General features: G+C 38.4%; 1 protein-coding gene across 12 annotated transcripts in view; it reads left to right on the forward strand.

The window, feature by feature from the left end:
• Positions 1 to 23135, forward strand: part of thsd7ba (thrombospondin, type I, domain containing 7Ba) — a 305630-nt gene that overhangs the window by 278470 nt on the left and 4025 nt on the right. For 5 of the 12 annotated variants that reach the window (XM_079617501.1, XM_079617502.1, XM_079617503.1 and 2 more), the window contains 9 exons: positions 1015 to 1156; positions 3915 to 4030; positions 4292 to 4409; positions 8664 to 8809; positions 11077 to 11251; positions 14766 to 14939; positions 16540 to 16635; positions 19231 to 19313; positions 20291 to 20483. In XM_079617501.1, the coding sequence (XP_079473627.1) occupies positions 1015 to 1156; positions 3915 to 4030; positions 4292 to 4409; positions 8664 to 8809; positions 11077 to 11251; positions 14766 to 14939; positions 16540 to 16635; positions 19231 to 19313; positions 20291 to 20483 (1243 nt within the window). Of the gene's footprint in view, positions 1 to 1014; positions 1157 to 3914; positions 4031 to 4291; positions 4410 to 8663; positions 8810 to 11076; positions 11252 to 14765; positions 14940 to 16539; positions 16636 to 16820; positions 16925 to 17545; positions 17663 to 18447; positions 18936 to 19230; positions 19314 to 20290; positions 20484 to 23135 lie in introns of those variants that run through there. The other 7 variants (XR_013798191.1, XR_013798192.1, XR_013798194.1 and 4 more) reach the window with 6 other exon arrangements.

The following is a 23135-nucleotide window of genomic DNA, read 5'->3' on the forward strand; positions in this document are numbered from 1 at the left end:
CGGCAATATGGCCCAACCTAGCTATCGTTATCGGTAAAATCCACTATCGGTCGACCTCTATTAAAAACAGAAACGTTTTACAGTATATTTTTGCAAGATTCATTCTCAGCCCGGGCCATGACATAAGACAGTGTCAAGATGTTTTGCATCCATTTGAATATTTCAAATTAATGCTGCCTCGCAAGTCAAATCTTCATACAGTTCTCCAGAGTTCCTGCGGCGAAATATCAAACGGTGAATATGGAGACCAGTGAAATCAGTATGCAGATGAACCTCCAGTAGTAATGAAGCATTTGTTATTCTAATTAATGTTGTGCATAAAAAGTTACCCTAGATACAATTTGCCATCGGGCCACTGACTCATTGATGTGCAAACAGCTCTTCAATTCGCACTCAACAAATCAGAAACAAACTGGATGAGTTATCCTGGCTCGGCCCAACCTACACAAGACTGCCAAGCCATTTCAGCATAATTTGGTCTCTACGCTAATCACATTAGATCGCAATTCTACCTTGTGCGGTCTCAGTTCCAAGCAATGTTTGTTCTCTTCGCTTTGTCAAAGCGCTCAGCCAGCATGGTGAACATGTCAAACACCAATGTTCGGTGATTGAGCTTGTTTAATTGGTTTCGGTTTTACATAATTATGAAATGTTCCCAAAAAACCTGGGTGCACAGTTATATGGCATGAGCCGAATAGAGCTCACGCTGATGATCTCCCTCCCCAATAGTGAGATACATGGACGTGGCCAGCTAGCCGTTTAAAGGGTCTCATTAGCGTCTGACAGTGATGGAGATGCAGATTAGTTGCTGCCTGCAGCCTAACAGCTTCTAACAGTGCACTTAGCATTGCAAGACCATGTGGCTGCCTGACTGCTGTGTTTTTTTTGTTTTGTTTTCACAATGCAGCCAGTGTGACACTACACAGCAGTAACTTGCCCATGTATATGTATTTTTTAAAATAGTGTGCTTGGTGTCAAAGCCCCCATTGACATTTTAACTGTATTTATTTGTAGCCATGTGACGGAAGCACAGCTCGGATGAGGACGAGACACATGCTGCGCCCACCGGTGGCCGACAGAGTGTGTCCAGACAGTAACCAGACAGAGCCCTGCACCCTCAACAGCACCTGCTTCAATTATCACTACAATGTCTCCAGTGGGTTTCTCTCATTCTGCTTGACACAACACTGAAAATAACATTGGCATCTAATGACTGTTGCATGACAGGTTCTCTTCAACAGCACATTCTAAAGCAGTGGTTCTCAACCTTTTTCACTCAAAGGCTGTATAACACAAGAAATATCCAGTATTTTTGCTGTAATTATGACAAAGCTGCTGGTTTTTAGATTTTTTTTTATTAACAGAAACTTGAGATCAAACATATTAGCCATTAATGTGCCAAAAACGTAAAATAGTTATGAATTGCCATGAGAGTGTGTTGAATAATAGTACATTTCTAAATTAACATGACCCTTAAATGAATAATTGCTTTTTTGTTCATTGTTAGTTCATGATACCTGACTAATGTTAACGAATTGAACTTTGTTTAAATGTTTTATCAATGGATATTGAACCCAAGATTCTCAGCACAGACTTTTAGGGTGCTTTCACACCTGCCTCATTTAGTTTGATTGAATCGCACTAGATTTTGTTGTCCCCCTTGCTGCAGTTCGTTTGGGCAGGTGTGAATGCAGCAATCGCACTCGGGTGCGCACCAAAAGCGGACCAAACAAGGGTACGCTTTCAAACAATCTCTGGAGCGGTTCGTTTGTGGTGAGAATGTGATCCGACCTCGAACAGACCCAACTGTCAAAGAACTCCACATTTTTGGACCAAACCAGCTGCCGTAGTCAGCTGCGCTGTGTATTATGTCACTGTTTAGCAACATTAATGCACGTCTCCTCCTTAAGTGACTTGCGTGCGTGCATTAAAACATTATTTTCAAGCCGCATCCTCGCTTCCTTCTCAAATGTTATCGTTTGCCTAAAGTGGTGTAGAACTATATAATAAACTATGACCAGGGATACAATCAGCCCACGCAGTCGTCTCTCCATAGTAAAAAGAGGCGCGTTGTCTGCCGGATTTTCCTCCTCTGTGTTTACTTCCAAGAGTTGGAATTTCCCCGCACATTAATTCTGACCAATCGAAGTGCAGTTATGGAAATATGTTCAAGACACATCTGGCCAACGAGTGATGTGGATGTTGTCACGTGACTGCATTTTGGTTCGTTTCATCAACTCATCAAATGATTCGGACCAGAGCAATCAGTGTGGTGTGAAAAGGAACCAAAACGCCTGAAAAATGCTACAAAGTATTATTTTTTGCCCTTGGTCCGGACCAAATGAACCGAACTACAGATGTGAAAGCACCCTTAGATCACACTGTATGTCTATTGATAAAAGTGGCTAAAAGGACAAAGAGAAGTTACAAGGACAGCTTCCCTAAGGCAATCTAATAAAGTGCCGTTATCAAGAACACAATGATTGCTCAAGGATCTGCCCTTGCAAGGTTCTAAACCCGCAATCTTTTGGGCTTCAGTCCAGATCTTTAACCAGCAGGCTACGCCAGCCATAGAAGGAAACCTTCCAGTTGAGTACTGGGAGATACTATCCACTGTAGTACTAATGGGAACATGACTACATTTTCCCTCATGTTTTAGGTTCTTAGTAGATTTGGATGTCTAGGGTGAGTTACCAGTTCAAGTAAGATCAGGGCTCGTACTCTTCCTCTCTCCTTTATGTTGCTCTCTCTTGAGAATTTGAACTTCTGAACTGATGTAAATCCACTGCTTTAGATTGTCTGGTCGCCTGCAGCCACTCCATCCCATCCATATTGATCTTACTAGGGCATCTGCACATGTGAAGGATCATCCTATAAAGCAGATAGATACTAATTCTCCAGATAGACTCTAATGAAGGAAATGGGCATGGAGATATGAATGAGATTATAAGCGCTTTCTTGCACAGAGACCATGAAATCGCTGATCATATCAATACTGATACTGCTCCTCGAAGCCATTCGACTGATTTAGACAGATTAGCATCATAAAGACGGCCTAACTTCTGCCTTCAGATCTCAGTGCGTCTCAATACTCTACTTTGCCGTTTCAAAGACATTAGCTTAATCACAATTTGCATATTTCTACGAAAACTACACTATCGTTCAAAAGTTAGTAAGATTGGGGTTGGTAAGATTTTTTTAACGTCTCTTATGCTCATTAAGGCTGCATTTATTTGATAAAAAATAGTGTATTTGTTAAAATTTGTTTAAAAAATAAAATTGTTTTTATTTAAAATGTAATTTATTCCGAATTTAGCCTCATTACTCCAGTCTTCAGTCACATGATCCTTCAGAAATCATTCTAATATGATGATTTGGTCCTCAAGAAACATTTCTTATAGTGTTATCAAAGCTAAATATTTTGATGTAACCCATGATAATTTTTACATGATTCTTTGATAGATAGAGAGTCTTATTTGAAATAGAAATACTTTGTAACATTATCAATGTTAATGTTAAATAAGTAATTTATATTTAAAAAAAAGACTGACCCGAAACTTTTGAATAGTAGTGTACATATGTAATAATATGCCATTTTAAATATGGAGTGAGCCATTATGACAGTATTACAAAATCCTAAAATTTTATACAATTGCGTCTTGATATAGCATCAGACAACACGAGGGGTTGTTTACAATATCAAAATGTGTGTGTGTTTGAATGTACTTTGATAAAACACACTACTCCTGATGTTGCATATAATGTAGAATGGATAAGTATGCAGTATGCACACTGTTATTCAGTCATGACTAGACATTCGTAGGAATTGAAATGCTGTGAAATTCGATTGACGCTTTGGTCTGACATTTCCTGTATGTGTGTGTGTGCTTTTGTACCCTTTGGTTACGGGTCAGGCTGGAGCACCTGTCAGCTGAGCGAACATGCCATCTGCGGCCAGGGCACGAGGACACGACTCTTAGATTGCGTCCGCAGTGATGGCAAAGTGGTGGATTTGAGTGTGTGCGAGGAGGTAACCTTCATTTCCTGCCACTCCTCTCAGAACAAGTGTTCTCTGAGGGGGAATTAAGCACTGTGGGATTGTATTATGTCCTTCAACTGCATGCACTGCAAATCAGCCATGACTGTCCATTAACTCCCTACAGTATTGCTCCATATCCAGAAAATGAAGTCTTTTACAGTAATAGCCCCTCATTGGCTCACAGTTGGTTCATCAGACAGATATTGTGTGTGGTGAGGGGACATGGGGTTAATGCCTGTCCCGCTGTTTTAGCTGGGCCTGCCTCAGCCGTGGAGACTGGCGATGAACTGTGTGGTGGACTGTCCCTTTAACTGCATCCTGTCTGACTGGGCGCCCTGGACGGAGTGCTCACACACCTGTGGCAGTAAAGGTGAGTCACAGCATGTAATTATACATAAGAAGAAGCCCATTGCTCTGTGAGTACACTGTGCCATAAAGCAGGGGTTTGCAAACGTTTTGATGTCAGGAGCCCCCAAATATAGTGATCACCCTTGCGACGGAATTATGATCCCCTTTTTAAAATAGAAAAGCTTCTAGATATTATAATGCATTATTAAAAATGTTTCTGTGTGAGAAAAATAGTGATATTATAAAGACAGCCTGTTGTTGGCTTTTATATTAGCATTGTACTAATTTAAAATAAAATGCTTTTGATTAAATAATACATGTAATAAAAGTGAATAAACCGGATTCAATTTAAATGTGCACTACAGTTCAAAAGTTTGGGGTCAGTTAGATTTAATCTTTTCAAGAAATTGACACTTTTATTCAGCATGATGCTTTAAATTGATGAAGAATTTAAGTATGTTTCAAAATGTTCTGTATCAAATAAATTCTGTTCTTTTTAACTCTCTGTTCAAAACATGATCGCAAAATCCACAATTCATTTCCATTTTAAACTTTTTTTTAACTGTGATAATAATAAAAAAGACTGGAGTAATAGCTGCTGAAAATTCAGCTTTGCCTACAAAAGATTTTTTTTTTTTAATGCCCCTATTATGCTTTTTTGAATATTACCTTTCGTGCAGTGTGTAATATTGATGTAAATTGTGAATGTAATAGGTCTGCAAAGTTTTAAAGACCATAGTGCATGACAAATAAAGTTATTGTCTCCTAAAAGAAATGATCGATTCTGAACTGCTGAAACGAGTCGTCAACAATTTCCGTAACATATCTACTTTGGTTTGTAACAAATTTGCACAATGTCAGCCTATGGCCTTCATTGGCTGCCAGCAAACAACATCTACATTTACACGCCTTCAAACAATGTAGATTGTTGTGTTTTCTACGCTTTTCTCCACTTTGCATGCGTTTCATGAGGATGAGGACTCGCCCTGAAATTGATACTGTAAAACCGACAACATTGTTACTGTTATCATGTGTATCAGGTGAAATTCTGGAGCTGGAATTTAGTTCCTTGGATGCATGTAAACCTATTGTAGGAGACCTCCAAAACAAAAATAGGAATGTTTAAAATAGTATAATTGGGGCAATTTAACAAATTAAAATAGAATATCAGTTATTTTAAATTGTAACAATATTATTTCCACATTATTACTGATCTAAATGTATTTTTGATTAAGTGAAGCCATGGTGAACATACAGTAAGAACTTTCTTTCAAAAACCTTAAAAATATTTTGAATGGCAGTGTATTTTTTAAGCACTTTAGGTACAATAAATAAAATTCCAGGTTGCCTTCCCATAACTGATTTTGCATTTGACTCCAAACATATACAGATTTAATTTCATAATTTCAAAAATTACATGTACCGTACATTTGTTTAGTTCTTTTTGCAGAAGTCAAGAAACCTACTGTATACTGAAGCCCAAAGCAGCTATCATTTCAGTTTTGAAGAGCAATCAGAACTATTAAGAAGGATCATGGGGAATATGCATGCAAATTACAGTTCACAATCATATTTAATGTTCTTGTGCAGCTGACACATTTTCATTTGCATGCAACCTAACCCACAAACCTGTACACCCGAGTTCCATGGAGATAAACGTGGTGTGCATTTACTTTGCATTCATTAACATGCCATGTCGGAATCCCTTTTTAATTATGGATGTTATGTCATGAATCATATTTAAGGATCGGCTTACAGGTTAATGACTCTTGGTTATGAAACCCTTGCTTTCCTGAACACGACCAAATGATTTATCAGTCAAAGGGAAATATTTATTTTATTTAGTGTTCTCAAAATTGCAATTGTTAATTCAGAGTTTATTGCCCTGTTTGGCTGATTGAACGGTGTCATTGCTTGATGCAATAAAAAATATATGCTAATTACTAGTCTTAAGAGCAGCCCGTGTCCCTATTGCTCAAATGACACAGCTCCTTAGGAGGTCAGCTGACTTTTCTCTTAATTAGAAGAGTTCAACACAATCTTCATTCATTTTCATTCAGCCATCAGCTTCCTATCTCGGGCCAGGCAGTTTACTTTTTAAATCCAAAGGGATTTCTCCAGGCATTGCAAACAGGAAGTTCTCAGCATGTTTTTGGTTACATACACAAGCAAAGAAATACATGCAAGCTGTGAGGGCTGGAAGAAGAGAATTGTCTGCCTGTGTCAAAGCAGTGTTATCTCTTGTGCACCTCGCTAGGGACCGAGAGTTTGGGGTTCATTATGTGTTGTCTATATACAAAGGAATTTAATGCATCTGGCAGTGGAGCTCAGGAGACCCAAACAATTCTGTGCTTTTCTCTTTTCTTTCTTCTTTCTAACACCCGTTTCTCCCTATTCCTGCCCCAACCCTTCCGTCTCCCTACAGAATCAAGTAGAAATATTTCCACTGTCATATCACGTCATTTTAAGGGCTTCCTCATCTGGCCGGAGTGCTTCTATTTTAATGAATGACGTCCTTGAAGCGGCCAGCTGTAGAGGCCGTTCTTGAATGCAGCATTTGATGAGCAGTTATGTTGTGCTGTGAATCTAATTTCCTTTTTTTTCTTTCTTTCTTTTTTTATGTTTAATGCTCAACTGGAAGGAGGGCTTTTTACAGTCAAACTCACTGGAGTGCAATTCAGTTAAGATGTGCATTGATGAAGTGTATTTTTGCTTTTTCTTGAGAATTTGGGTGAATGGAATGATGGGCCCAAAATAAGTTTCTTCTGAAAAGCCTTTTATTTACCACTCGAGTACCCTGCTAGCATCTCATGGTCATCATCTTAAATCCCATAATGCTTTTTAACTTAACCCCGTCATTCCATTAAAATAAGTGAGGACAGTGGATGGTACTGGTAGAAGCCCCTACCTTGTGCTAAGCTTCAAGACTACCAGTTCCCGTTTGTATTGAGAATGTTCTGTTCTAACCAACGCTAATGTGTTTTCGAGCAGGCTGGGAGGTGTCATATATAGGGACCTTCTATATGTCCCTGCTGTGTTCAAATTGATAGTTCCTCATTTACTCACCCTCATGCCATTCTGTGGAGCACAAAAGTAGATTTTTCGCAGAATGTACTGTACAAACTGCACCTTTCCATATACAATGAAAGCTAATGGTGACTATGTGCTGTCAAGCTCCTATAAGTATATTATTGTGCACTGTGCAAAATACCAAGAAAAACAGAAAGAAATTAAAGTCATCGTTCACTTTCTGTCCTCCATTACTCTCAAATCTCATTTGCATTTGCAGGTGTTTCTGTACCTTTGGACACTTCTGGCCCCACTTTAAATAACACAGTTATTGTTATATGTATGTACAGTTACAGTTATATGCATTATGTTTAATTGCATTCTTTTCTTTTTTTTAAATGACAGTCATAGAAATGTTTAAATTAATTTCAATATTTTTTTCAGCAGCTTGTTTTTTTTTCACAGGACAAGAAATCCTTTTTATGCGCCACATTTTAGAATCATTGTTAATGGTTCAATAGCTTCACATGTAATAAAAAAAATGCAAATTAATTTGTATAAATATGGTACATTTACAGTATCACCTGATTTTAATATATTCATTGGAAAGAAATCTGTTGCCTTAAAATGTATTATAGATCATAAAATGTTATCTTAATTTGTATATATCCTAATGATATTAAAAACATTTGTCAGTTTGTCAGACATCACTAAATACACTGCTGTTCAATGAAAACAAATAGGCAATATTAATCATATTTGTTCAACATTTTTAGAATAAAATAGTGAACTCTTGTCTTATTGCATAGCTATCATTTTTACGTATGTATCCAAAATAAATCATCTAAATAATATTTTCACAATGTTTACATAATTTGACAAAATTATAACTGACACACAATAAAAAATATTCAGTACAAAAGCTTTTTAGACAAAACTGTTCATTGTGGTGGAAATGACGTCACACCTGATATTAAATAAAAGCATTCTTAAACCGGCCTGGACCAACATGAAAATCATGCTGGTGTAAGATGGTCTTTAGGGAATCTCTTAACAAACGACTGTTTCTGTCTATTCCTGCATTGTACAGTTGATAAATATTTCAGCTATACAGCGTGTGAATAATGCATTAATCCACAGCATTGTCCCAAGCTGCTAAAGTGCGCACTAATGCAGGCTTGATGTATTTTTAGCAATGCTTCTGCTGTTTGCCATATTTTTATGCAGTGCATTCACAGATGTCCCTTCATTTGCGTCTCTGTTGCAGGTGTTATGGCTCGCTCTCGCAGCGTGTTACAGCAGGCTCATGAAGAGGGACGCCCGTGTGCCTCCCAGCTCTCCCAGACCAAACCCTGTCCCATCAGCCCCTGCTACACGTGGCTTGTGAGCGATTGGTCTCCCTGCAGAGTGCAGGTAGATCCTGGGCAAAAATAATTGGAGCTGCATGTATTCTGCATTTACTGGTTATTGCATATCACCTAACCTGAGGGCTTTCAATCCACGTTTCCTACGATCAAGTGGTGTTGAGACCATCCGCTCAGCATGTCTATCTGGCACTGGCACAACACTGGAGTTCCTTAATTGAAATTTGTAGAAATTGCATGCGCACATGGCGAGTTTTGTGTGTGAGAGAGGAACTTTATGTCATTGAGACGTGAGGTAACTGCTGATTAAAATCATGCTGGGATCCACATTCTTATCATTAGAGGAGAACAGTGGCAGAGTTCAGATTTTCATCGCCTCTCTTCTCCTTTTCTCTCCTCTCTCTTTTGTATCTGAGAAGGATTTTAATTGTACGTCTCGGGGTTTTGCGCACGTCCCTAGAGTCGTGCTTGCCCAGATCAAAAGCTGTCCTCCTCACAATATGAACAAAAGAAACGTTGCACACTTTTAACATGCATTTATGTGCTTCCTTTGGTGCTTGCTGTGATGGACACTTTCATGTTCATAAACATTGTTACATATCTATGATATGTGTGAGATGTGTGATAACTCAGCTTTGCTTTTTATTTGTAGTTTGTATTAGTATTACATACATTTCTAGAGATAAGCTACAGCTAAAGCCACATATCTGAACAAATGTGATTAGCATAGTTAACATTTGCGATGCAAATTATGGTTATGAAAAACAATATGTTTGAATGTAACGCATGCAACGACAACAGGAAGAAATTTGATCTTAAGGGTTAAACATTTAAAAAAGTGAAGGAAAAGTGTTGTAAGTGAAAACAAAGCTGCAGGAAGACTTCTTTTTATCAGTATTTTAGATTTGTTTTGGTATGTTTACTTAAGCAAAATTGTGTTAGCCCGAATTGTTTTTTATCTTGTTTTAAATATAAATCTCATACAATTTAGTTAGACATATACTTAAAACTAGCTAAGCAGCTTCAATAAAAACAATAAAATATTGTTATATTTAAAATGAATTTAAAAAATGAATTAGATATTCTCTGAAAACAAAGTCTCTTAAAGTGTCATGAAACACAAATAACAGAGTTGAAGGCACCTTGATGTATTTTAAAAATATAACCTTTTGACAACAAACTCCCAGAAATCTTATCATTAAAAACTAAACAACTATCATGAACAAATCGAAAATGCTTTTATCGGTTATTCTTCGATAATTACAAATCGACATTATAACTATAGCTCAGAACAAATAACACACCAGTTTAACAGAAAGAATAAAGGCATGTTTGTTTTTTTGTAAATTATTCTTTGAATTTTCAGCGTTCATGATCAGACATACAGTGTCCTTATTGCACAGGATGAAATATGTTCACATGCACTGTGCTGGTTCAGGAGAGTATATTAAAGCTTGAAACACGCTTGCTCCGGTCCGAATATGAACTGTGGTCCACGTTGTTAGTGTCAAACTCATTGTGGCGTTCCGTGCAGAAACCGCTCTCACACGTGTTGTTACATACGTATTAAATATTATTACATTCATATTTCCCATGTGTTGGTTGTCAATCTCCATCTCTCACTGCATCGTGGGGAGAATGCAATCAACACTGTTGTGCTACTGTACTGAGGAAACACACTTACGACACGTGTCCAGACTTGAACAGGCATAGGTGAACAAACAGCTCTGCCTGAAACGTAGTGCAATCTCTGCATAATACAGAACAGTGATTGAATTAAAAGTGTTTGTTCTCATGCATAATGCGGAGGAAATCTCAGAAACGGATGACGAAGATGCATACTCTCCACCACTCCAAATTAACACACATACCTCACTTTTTGTGTTGTTGGTTAAACTTAGCTTTTTAAATCAGAAGAATGAAATAGCTCCAAAAAAATGTGCAAAAATAACAACCTTTCCTTTAATGATAAACATAATGAGTGCTATTGATGTTTTCATTGATGTGCAACCTGTACCTTTTAAAATCTAAAAAAAAATTGTTGTAGGGTTTCATGACCCTTTCAATCCCAGTATAAGTTTGCTTTCTTATGTATTTTTACTAGCAAACAAGACAAAAACATTGACTAAGTTCTTTTTGCTGTGGACGTTGAATCATCAGCTGTGTGATCAGGTCACACAGTTCATCAGAAATGCCGAAATGCTGTTTCCCTCCCAATGTCAGTCATTGGCAGAGAGGTGACACTGTAATAAGCTCCTCTGCCTCGCTGCTCACCGCTCGTCCAGATTAATGAGTCAGCCGTGTGCTTTTGTGCAGGGAGCAGAATGTGGAGAGGGCACGAGGGAGAGGAACCTGACGTGTGTGGTGCACTGGTCAGACTGGCCGGACAGCCCATACCCTTCTAAAGCGGTGGAGGACGAGAAGTGTGGGGACCGCGTGAGAAAGGAAAGTGAGCAGGAACTGCAGCAGCCATGTTTCGTCCCCTGTCCAGGTACAACACTGATTCAGAGCAACAATTCTTGTACTTTTTGAATCGTTTACATTTTCATTTTTTTTTTACATTTACTCACTCAATTCGTTTTTTATTTTATTTATTGTTTCATATCCAGTGTTGAGAAAAGTTACTTTTTTCTTTATAGAGCCCTGACACTTCTGTATTGTCTCTGTGTGAGCGTGCTGCTTCGAGTTTGCTCAGGCAAATCAAGCACAAAAACATGACAACACTACTTATTTATAGGTATACATATAATTATATGTACATTTCTACCCTCTCGTATGTGGTTCGTTAATCATTATTGTGTAATATTCTTGAAATTGGGCTCCATCTTGGCTCAAAAATAGCTAAAGTCTGAGCTTTTGTGAGTCGTTTTGTGTGCGGAGCGTGGTGTTCGGATCCTGGCACTTCGGTCTAGTTTGTTTTCGGGTTTGGTGCTCCAGGTTTTCATCAGCCGTGTGCTTTTCTGTTGTCATGTTCTGTGTGGACACGTAGTCGGTGAGAGCTCTCATTGGCTGCTTGTTTGTGGCGGGTTTTGTTTGAGCACATTGCTTGTGATTGAGTTCACTAGCCATGTGCTCTTGTTTTTGTCATGTTTGGTGTGAGCAAATGGATGTCATGTTTGTTTCTATGTCCCATGTGGCAGTTGGTCTGTGTTGTATTTGTCCTGCCCCGCCTCCACTGTGATTGGACGGCTGGGTAAAAACTAACAGTGATGAGCGCTGCGTTTTACCGGTATAAAATTAAGAGTGCTCAGTGCCTCGCCACACTGCTGCCGTTTAAAAAACCCATTGAACCAATTGTTTCTCCCATTGAAAATAATTGGAAAAACACGCTAGCCATGGGGAAAAAAACGCTTTGGTGGACACACGGCCTTACCTATCGTCTCTATCACGTCCTTCGGATGAGACGTAAAACCGAGGTCCTGACTATCTGTGGTCATTAAAAATCCCATGGCACTTCTCGTAAAGAGTAGGGGTGTAACATCATGGCCTCCTAATAATCCTCATCCACTGAATCACTCTCTCTCCTCTCTCCACATGTATCTGGTGTGTGGTGAGCGCACTGGCGCCGTTGTACTGTGGCTGCCGTCGCATTATCCAAGTGGATTCTGCACACTGGTGGTGGTTGAGGAGAGATCCCCTGATATGATTGTAAAGCGCTTTGGGTGTACAGTAGTACATATGAAAGCGCTATATAAATGCCTCATTCTATTCTATTCTATTCTATCTCTCCAAATTCCCTTGTCCTGCCTTGTTTTGACGTTTCCAGCCCTGCCTTGCCTGTCCAGTCCTGCTGCCAGAGTTTTTCCTTAGGGGGTACAATAGAGGGCGCAGCTCAAACAAACCTTTCAGCCGTGCTGCCATTCTAGATTTGCAGAAGAATAGAACAGGGGCAATACTTCAGCAATAAAAATGAAAAAATGAAACACAAATGTGATGTTTATCTAGAGTCATTTTTGCTTATTATTATGGTTAAATTGAATCATCAAAGGTCAGCAGCAAAGGCACACATTGCCTCTGCATCGTCTGATTCAGGGCAAGAAAGCTGCGCTTGAACACACCGAGAGAACAGCCGACTGTCATCTACCACGCACGTTCTGCGCCTGCGTTTAAAGGAGATATCAGCCTATTTCTGCAGATATATTTGTCTATATTTGTCATTGAAAAAGGGAAACCGACACTGCAGGCTGCAGATACACAAACCCTAAACAAAGCAGCGCTTGCTTACTGTTTTGAAATTCAATAATGCTGATAACTTTCTTTATTCCACTCCGCTTATGTTCATATTAAAATATTCGCCAAGGAACACTTGGACAAGAAGACGTAAAATTAGAACACCCTTCTGTCTATACCGTCTAAGCTTCATTGCTCGCTGTTTTGCTATTATTCTCGTGCACTGACTCGTTCACTGAACTGATCTGCCAATCAGAGTTCTCTCTCTCTCCCACGGCACACATCGAAAAAAACAAAGTCAGCCGACGCTCATAAAAACTGCCCGACTGCCGATTGATTGTCGGCTTGGTGTGTCCCTGGCTTTACTCCTGATTTCTTTCAACATTGGAACAGCAGAGATGTCAGTCAGTAAATTGGAAAACAAATAACTGCCATTACTTATTTGAAAAAGAAACTGTAAAAAGTAATGTGTTACTCTACTCGTTACTTGAAAAAAAAGTAATCTGATTGCGTAACTCGCGTTACTTGTAATGCGTTACCCCAACACTGTTCATAACCACTGGAAGATGCTTTGGAACCACTGCTAAATATTTCACACAAGAAATATTTTGTACTGCTACTCACATTTCACTTACTATCCCAGTGAAACTGTCCCAGGAATTAATATCTGTCATGTTCAGTGAGATTACTTGTTGTCAAACCGACAAACTTTCATTTCATGTCCCTTTATTTACCTGCAAACTCACCTTCAGGCTGTTATTGACTTGTGTTAGCCCTACTTCTGTGTCACTCTTCAAACTGCATATTTATTTCCGTAAATGTGCTGCTTGCTCACAGGAAAGAGCATACGTTGGGAGGAGAAGAAACCAAAGATGTTAGGCCATTGTAAGAAAAGTAGAGACAAAGAAGCGAGCGAGTTAGCGAGGGTGGCATATGGTGTGCGGTGTATTATATGTTTCAGCAGCTCCAGTGAGGGATGGAAATAGACTGGCTTCATGAAGATGATGGATAATGAGATGCCTGGGTGCACAGATTGTCTCTAATAGCCGTCCTGGCTGCAGAATCAAAAGGAAGTCATGGCTGAAGAGCTAGCGTTAGCGTGTGCAGCGGCCGTCGCTGTGAATCGCCCTCGACTCTGAGGGATTAGGAGGCTCAGTGATGTCTGATCTTCGGTTAAGTGCTAAATGTATCTGAAGAGTTGCGTCACGCATTAGGTTCCATGACAGGAAAATAAAAATTTGTAGAGAAAGCAGAAAACTAGCAGTAAACTACAAGGTCAAATCAGCTTTTTAAGTCTGTATAATATCTGTATTTTCTTAAGTTAAAATCTTTATTTTATTTTTTAAATACATAAACCTTAAAGTTTTAAATGTAATAATTTGGCTAGATGATAATTCTAGCAGCACTGTTGTTATATTATTTATATACTATTATGTTATTTATCATTTTAGTTTAAGTTTTAGTAATTTTGTTGTGCTTTTGTCATTTTATTAGTTTTTTATATTTCTGTTAATCTTTATTTTTATTTCATTTTATATTTTATTTCAGATACAATTCAATTAACAATAATACTTTTGTATTGTTTTAGTTTTAGTTTATGCAGTATGCGACAAAGAGACCTGTGGTATCAATTTTATATTTGGGTAATACTGTATCCCAAGACTGTTCTACTCAAACTTTTTTTAGTTCTAGTCAAATGTAGCATTCCTTCTCTGCACTTGCTAACTCGACCAGTGAAGTTCCTTGATGAGTTAGTAAGTCATCTGTGTCAAGTTATCATGGGATTAATTTAACTAATAGAACCAGAGTTGTGAAATGTGATTTGCCATCTACAGGAGACTGTCACCTTACAGAGTGGTCTCTGTGGAGTTCCTGTCAGCTGACATGTCTGGAAGGACGTAGTTTCGAGACGGTGGGCCGACAGGCACGTTCACAGGCCGTGGTCATACAAGTGCTGGAGAATCAGGAGAGCTGCCCTCACCAGGTCTTTGAGACGCGTCCATGTAAAGGTACAAACAGTGAAATATAATATTATATAATACAATACAATATAATACAATGTTATATAGTCTGATGTTTTTGTATGGAAGTCCATGTCTACCAAATAAGTTAAAAAAAAAAAAAAAAAAAAAATCCTGTTCTGATAATGACATAAGTTGAAATTGTGACATCAAAGTCATGATATAACATAATTATGATGTATGATATTTTACATAACGATGTCAGAATTGAAAGTCAAAATTAGATAGTATTATCTACTTATTTAGGCGGAAATGTGTTTCCATAGGTTTGAAATATGATTTAAAATAAATGTATTATACAGGTCAGCAGTTTTGGACACATAATATGCATGAATGCATAAGATGTCTCTGTCGCTTGTAATCTCACACACCTTGTGAGTTCAGCTCTACTACAAGATGTCAGTCCTCTCTTTCCACAACCCTCAGTTGTGTATGAGAAAGTATGTGTGTTTAGTGTGAACAGAGCCTAGGTATCCAGTCGAGGTCTGTGAGGGAATTTTCCAGAGAGGTAGATGTAAATCAATATTCGTCAAACCAATAAAATATTGTAGTAGGTTATTTGCTAGTAATTGTGTACCCATACTCAGATGATTGAGGTCAGTAAGATTTTTATTGTTTTTATTTTTTTTGAAAGAAATGAACTAATGCTTGTATTCAGCAGTGATCCATTTACCGGTAATTTATCAAATTTAACAGTACATTTATTTACAATTTCTTTTAAATAAATGCTGTTCTGAAACTTTCTGTTCATCAAAATATCCTTGAAAAAATTGTATCACTGTTTTCACACAAATATTAATTAGCACAACTGTTTTTCACATTTATAATTATAAGCTATGTTTCTTGAGCATCAAATCAGCACATTTTAATGATTTCTGAAGGATCATGTGATATTGCAGACTAATGATGCTGAAAATTCAGCTTTGCCATCACAGGAATTATAAATCTTTATAAAATATATTTTATGTTTTATATTTTATATATATAAAATATATTTGTGTATAATATATATTCAAATAGAAAACAGTCATTTTGAGTTCTAATATATTTCACAATATTACTATTTTTACTGTATTTTTTATCAAATAAATGCAGCCTTGGTGAGCATAAGAGACTTCTTTCAAAAACATTATAAAAACATACTGACTTTTAAATGGTAGTGTATATGATAATTAACATCATATTATAATCTTTCTGATCAGTAGGTATGTTCATTTTGAATCCGAAAGACTGCCACTATTAAATCTTTTTAAAAGCACTTAGTCTTAGTGCAGTCATGCTTGCTCAGTGTGTGTGTGTGTGTGTGTGTGTGTGTGTGTGTGTGTGTGTGTGTGTGTGTGTGTGTGTGTGTGTGTGTGTGTGTGTGTGTGTGTGTGTGTGTGTGTGTGTGTGTGTGTGTGTGTGTGTGTGTGTGTGTGTGTGTGTGTGTGTGTGTGTGTGCGTGCGTGTGCGTGCGCGTGTGTGTGTGTGTGTGTGTGTGTGTGTGATTGAGTGTGCATCAGTATATAATGTCTGCGTTCGGCTATTATCACACCTGACTGCCCAGTGCAAGCCTATTGAGTGTGTCTCTCACTCTGTGGGGCTGCAGGAGGGAAATGTCACAGTTACGAGTGGAGGACCAGCGCCTGGAATGACAACGAAAGATCAGTGTGGTGCCAGCGGTCTGATGGGGTCAATGTGACAGGTAGTCCACCTCTTACATTGAGACTGAGAGAATGACAAATATTCTGCACTGACTTCACTTACAGAAAGATAATCAAAAGACCCATCGACTCCACATGACAGAAAATCTGTAGGCAATGAAAATCCTGTCATCATTTACCTGCCCTCATGTCGTGCCAAACCTGTATGCTGTTATTTTTTTTACAGTGGAACAAAAAGGAGACTTTTTGCATCTTGATCTTCATACTTGTAAGGTTCATAGTGACCAGAGACTGTCAAACTCCAAAAAGGAGGAGAAAATAACCATAAAGGTACTTGTGCACTGCATTCCCTTTAGAGGCTTGTGATAGTTTAATGTGATTAACAGACCCAAGTTTGTATTGACGCAGATCAATACAAAATATTGTACATTAGCTACTACTCAAAATTGTGCGGTCAGTTTTCTTTTTTAAAGAAAGATATTTATACTTTTCTTCAGCAAAGATGCCTTAAATTGATCAAAAGTGACAGTAAATACATTTATAATTTGAAATAAATGCTTTTGAACTTTATCAGACAATCCTGAAAATATTTAGCATGTTTTTCACAAAAATATTAATCAGCACAACTGATAATAAATGTTTCTTGAGCACCAAATCATCACATTATAATGATTTCTAAAGGATCATGTGATACTGACGACTTGAGGAATGATGCTGAAAATTCAGCTTTGCCATCACAGGGATAAATTACATTTTAAAATTGATCAAAATAGAATCAGTTATTTTAAATTGTAATAATATTTCACAATATTACTGTTTTTGCTGTATTTTTGATCAAATAAATGTAGCCTTGGTGAGCATAAGAGAACAAAGTTATCACATGGCTTCGAAGACTTGGAATTAAGTGCACAAGTCGTACAGTCACAGACCACTTGTATTGTGCTCTTACAGTCCTCTTTGGAGATTTACAGCCACTATGAAGTCTTGTTGAATGGAAAAGATAAGATACATTCTCCTCATGTGTTCCAGTGAGAAAATAACAGCATGTGGGTTTGGAGCAACGTGAGGGTGAGTAAATAATGACAGAATTTTCTCTTTTTGGGTTGATATATCCCTTTAACCCTAAACACAGAACCATAGGCTGAACATTTTTGGTGGTAGAAGAGTGGTAGAAGTCTATTGTCATTCCAAAACATTTCAAAACAATTTCATACTCAGGTCCCATCAATAACAATAGATACCAACATTAATGATAGTATTAATAATAGAATAAAATAATCAGCAATATAAAAGCATTGTAAATAAATACAAAGTTCTGGCATGAAACTCTAGATGGTGCAGGCTAATAGGTCATTTAACTCACCTGTTCATAATCACATCGTTATATATAGGGTGCAGCAGCTGATTGGTTCCTGCCGTATCAGAAGCCAATGAGCTCGCTGCTCAACCTTCAAATACTTGGGTAGCATTTGCCTTAGCAGTGCAGCGCGCTTTCAGAAACCCTCCACCTTCCCCAGCTCCACCTGTATAGATCTGCAACGGGTAATTCATCTACACTATTGTACAGCAGCAGCATGTCTTACTTGCCCATTACAGTGCCAATTACTCCGAGAGTTGTCATGACAGAACTATACTAATCCATCAGACAAACAATAAATAGTAAATAAATAAATGAGTAATACCCTCCACTTACACACCAAATGCTAAAATAAGCCTAAATTTAAGACTAAAATTAATCACTGTAACCATGTGCGAATAACATGTGTTGTTAGTACTGTCATCACACAATGGAGTACAGTTTAATGCAGCACTACAATGAAGAGTTCATCAGTCTCACCGCTTCTATTTCTTAGCTTGGTGGTTCTGGGCCTAATGCTGCGCAACCTCCTTCCTGAAGGGAGAGTGGCAAACAGACCATTTTCTGGGTGAGCAAGGTCCCTCATAATACAAGTTGCACACCTTCTGCATCTGCTGATGTAAATATCGCTTACAGTTGGCAAACTGTGCTTGAAAACCCACTCTAGTGCGCTCCTGTCAGCAACATCCCCACCACACAGTGATACAGGAGGTGAAGACTCTCTCCCCCATTCATCTGTAGAAGGATGTGAGGACTACAATGCCAAGGCCAGCATGCTTTGAATGTGGCAGTCGTTGTCTAGGACAGTTTCATAGCACATCCAACATTTTCCCTATTCTCTCCCTCCATTTCAACAGACGTTATCAATAAACTAACGCTCGTCTGAAAGCGGACGGTAGAAATGTTATAAAACATTGTTTGATTGTGGTGAAATGAACACGCTCCAGATGGCAAGCTTTCACTTGAGTGTTTAGAGCAAGAACGAAGGCTGCGTGAAGTGCTGTAAATAACAGAGAAAAGTGATCTTATCTGAGTACGGAATGGTCTCGGGCAAATATAAGCTGTGAGAGGTAATCTCTTCTGCTTGAGAAAAGCCCGAACCCAGGGTATTAGTCTCTGATGTTTTGACATGTAATTTTCTATTCCAAAATTACAATCTTCACTGATTGATCAGAAGCTGTGATGGGTCCTTTAAGCCATTAATCAGGTGTGACAGCACTTTTATCTGGCTATCAATAGGGAAATGGCAATAATTACCTCTGTTGTTTCCTGCTGGAAGGGGGCTGCTTTCCACAGATCCGGCCAACCACTGTGCGGCACTGTCACCCTCCCTGCACCAAACCCTTCTCCCACTGCAAGCAGGTAAACACTGTCCTTCCTGTGTGCAAAGATATCATCCTTACTTGAGACCATTTGTGCTACCAGCATGATATTCATGTGGTTTGAGGCATTATTATCATCCACACCTACCCCGAACCCTAAACTTACCCTTAAAACAATGAAAATATAGTGTTGGTAGCACAATCTGATGGGTATCATTATTAGACAGTTACACCAACATGTAAATAGCTAAACAAAACAAGAAAAAAATCAATTATTAGTTTACTCATGAAGGAAGGCATTTCAGGCATGTGTAAAATATGTACAATTGCTTCAAATAGAGGACAAAAAATATCAAACTCACAAACCGGTGCACTGAATGCAAATACATGCAATGCATTCCACGCACCCACATTTTGATTTCTGCATGAGTACTGATAGACATATAGATTTTGCCTTAAAGGAATATTCCAGGTTCAATAGAAGTTCAATCGAAAGCATTTGTGGCATAATGTTCATTACCACAAAAATGATTTCAATTCATCCTTTGAGATACAGTGAGGCACTTACAAAAGAAGTGAAAATGTGGTGCTTATATTTTTATGAAAAAAATATTTATTTCTATTTTTCTTTTAAACTTTTGTGTTTAGACGAGTTTTTTGCAGTCGTTGTAGACATTATGTTGTCATGTTTGAATTTGTCAAAATTGGATATAATACACAGAAAAGATTAGTAAGTGATTTTTGATGTTGTTTAGTCAACACAGATGCTCTTAAGTATTGTGGCTCTACTATTGCAACACTGAGTACTTTAATGTTTACAGATTGGCCCCATTCACTTCTGTTGTAAGTGCCTCATTGTAACCAGATTTGCTTTTGTATGAAAAGTAGGGATGAATTGAAATTTATGCCAGTGTCGTTTGATCTCAAGTTGCATTGAACCTGGGATATTCCTTTTAAACACAGCGGTGTCTTTATGCAGTGTGTACAGTGTCTCACAGCGATACATGTCTGTTTCAGAGCGGTGTGTGTGGCTGCGAGAAGGGCTACACTGAAGTGATGACCACACATGGATTCCTGGATTACTGCACCAAGACCCCCGGTGCCGACAACAAGAAGGCAGATGTGAAGACCAGCTCGGGAAGATTAAAACCAGGCACCACTCAGATGCAGGACTTCTTCGGCGAATGGTCCCTGCAGCCGCTCGGCCCAGGTATTTGAAATGCAGATGAACAACAGGCTGATGTGGGCCAGTGGAGTGTGGCTTTGAGTTATAGCAGAATATCTGGACGCCTTTATGAGACCCCAGATACAGGCTGATGTAGAACTCTGTTTAATGCCTCAGTGTTTATGCCCTATTGGTGCTATGAGAAAAGCTGCATTGGACTGAGTCTCATAACAGCGTGATTTGTATTGCCCATAACTTGACAGACAGAGTTGCTTTATTGCTGGCTAGAGGCCATTTCTGATTAGAACTGAATTTAGCGGCCTCTGGTACAACAACTGTGTGCCGCCAGGTTAGCAGTAGGTGTGTGTTCCAGTCAGACGGAGGACCGAAATTCTGAGAATTACCAGAACTGTTATCTGCAAAACAAACTTATGTTATTAAATATAAAATGTATTAGATTAATAAATCAATAAACCAGGACTCGAACTAGCAACCACGCTACATGTCGGAGCACTGCCCATGAAGCTATCGGCTCTGACAAATATATTTTCTTAAATATATTTCGCTTTATATTGTTGAGTTTACATCAACTACTGATTTAGACCTATGTTGTAATGTTTGTTAATAACTCCTTAAACCAGGGGCCTTCAAATTCAGCAGTTCCACGTGGGACCTGCCAAATATTGTTTGATCTACAACTAATATGGTGCAAAAATAAGTTGGTGCGATTTTTTTAATGGTTTAAAAAATGGCTGCATTTATTTGATCAAAAATACAGTAAAAACTGTAATGATGTGAAATATTATTACGATTTAAAATAAATGTTTTCTAGTTTAATAGATCTTAAAATGTAATGTTGTGTCACATGATCCTTCAGAAATCATTCTAATATGAGTTTCTGCTTAAGAAACATTTCTTATTATCAGTGCTAAAAAACGTTAAAATCTGATAACTGCTTACTATTTTTGTGGAAACCATGATAAAAAAAAATTCATGATTCTCTGACGAATAAAAAGTAAGAACGGCATTTATTTGAAATAGAAATACACCGATCAGGCATATCATTATGACCACTGACAGGTGAAGTGAATAACACTGATTATCTCTTCATCACGGCTCCTGTTAGTGGGTGGGATATATTAGGCAACAAGTGAACATTTTGTCCTCAAATTTGATGTGTTAGAAGCAGGAAAAATGGGCAAGCGTATGGATTTGATCGATTTTGAAAAGGGCCAAATTGTGATGGCTTGACGACTGGGTCAGAGGCATCTCCAAAACTACAGCTCTTGTGGGCTGTTCCCGGTCTGCAGTGGTCAGTATCTATCAAAAGTGGTCAAAGGAAGGATCAGCGGTGGACCGGGGACAGGGTCATGGGCAGCCAAGGCTCATTAATACACATGGGGACCGAAAGCTGGTCCGTGTGGTGGTTTGATCCAACAGACGAGCTACTGAAGCTCAAATTGCTCAAGAAGTTAAAGGATTAGTTCTCTTTCAAAAAAATATTTTGCTGATAATTTACTCACCCCGACGTCATCCAAGATATCCATGTCTTTCTTTCTTTAGTCAAAAAGAAATCAAGGTATTTTGGAAAACATTCCAGGATTTTTCTACACAGAATGGACTTCAATGGCAACCATCTATCCCAATGTTCAAAAGAAGGTTCAAATGTCCATATCAATGCAGCTTCAAAGTCTCTACATGATCCCAGTCAAGAAATAAGGGTCTTATCTAGCGAAACGATTCGTCATTTTCAAAACAAAAAAACAAAACAAAAAGATATACTTTTTAACCACAATTGTTCATCTTGTGCTGGTCTGCGAAGCGCCACGCATTACGTAATCAGAAAGACATGTCATCTTGGATGACATCAGGGTGAGTAAATTATCAGCAAAAAATGTTTTGAAAGTGAACTAATCATTTAATGCTGGTTCTGATAGAAAGGTGTCAGTACACACAGTGCATCGCGGTTTGTTGCGTATGGGGCTGCATAGCCGCAGACCAGTCAGGGACCCATGCTGATCCCTGTCCTCTGCCGAAAGTGCAAACAGTGAACATGAGAACTGGACCACAGATCAAAATGAAAGAAGCTGGCCTAGTCTGATGAATCACGTTTTCTTTTACGTCACGTGGATGGCCGGGTGCCTGTGCGTCGCTTATGGGGAACACATGGCACCAGGATGCACTATGGGAAGAAGGCAAGCCAGCGGAGGCAGTGGGATGCTTTGGGCAATGTTCTTCTGGGAAACCTTGGGTCCTGCCATCCATGTGGATGTTACTTTGACACATACCACCACCTAGCTAAGCACAGACTATGTACACCCTTTCATGGAAACGGTATTCCCTGGTGGCTGTGGTCTCTCTCAGCAAGATAATGCGCTCCGCCACAAGGCAAAAATGGTTTAGGAATGGTTTGAGGAGCACAACAAGGAAGGAAGGTGGTAATAATGTTATGCCTGATTGGTGTGTGTTGTAATATTAATAATGTCTTTACTGTCACTTTTTTACCGGTTTTATGTATTAATGTATTACTGAATAAATATATTAATTTCTTTTAAAAAAAATACTGACCCCAAACTTTTGAATGGTATAGTGTAAATTAACTTCAAACTTTTCTTTTTAATAAAAAAAAAGAATGATTCATTGTAAATCAATCATGGTCTTAACCGTTTTAATCACAAAACACTGGTCAGGAAATTA

The sequence above is a fragment of the Phoxinus phoxinus genome (genome assembly GCF_949152265.1).
Source record: "Phoxinus phoxinus genome assembly, chromosome: 7".
Classification (NCBI taxonomy): domain Eukaryota; kingdom Metazoa; phylum Chordata; class Actinopteri; order Cypriniformes; family Leuciscidae; genus Phoxinus; species Phoxinus phoxinus.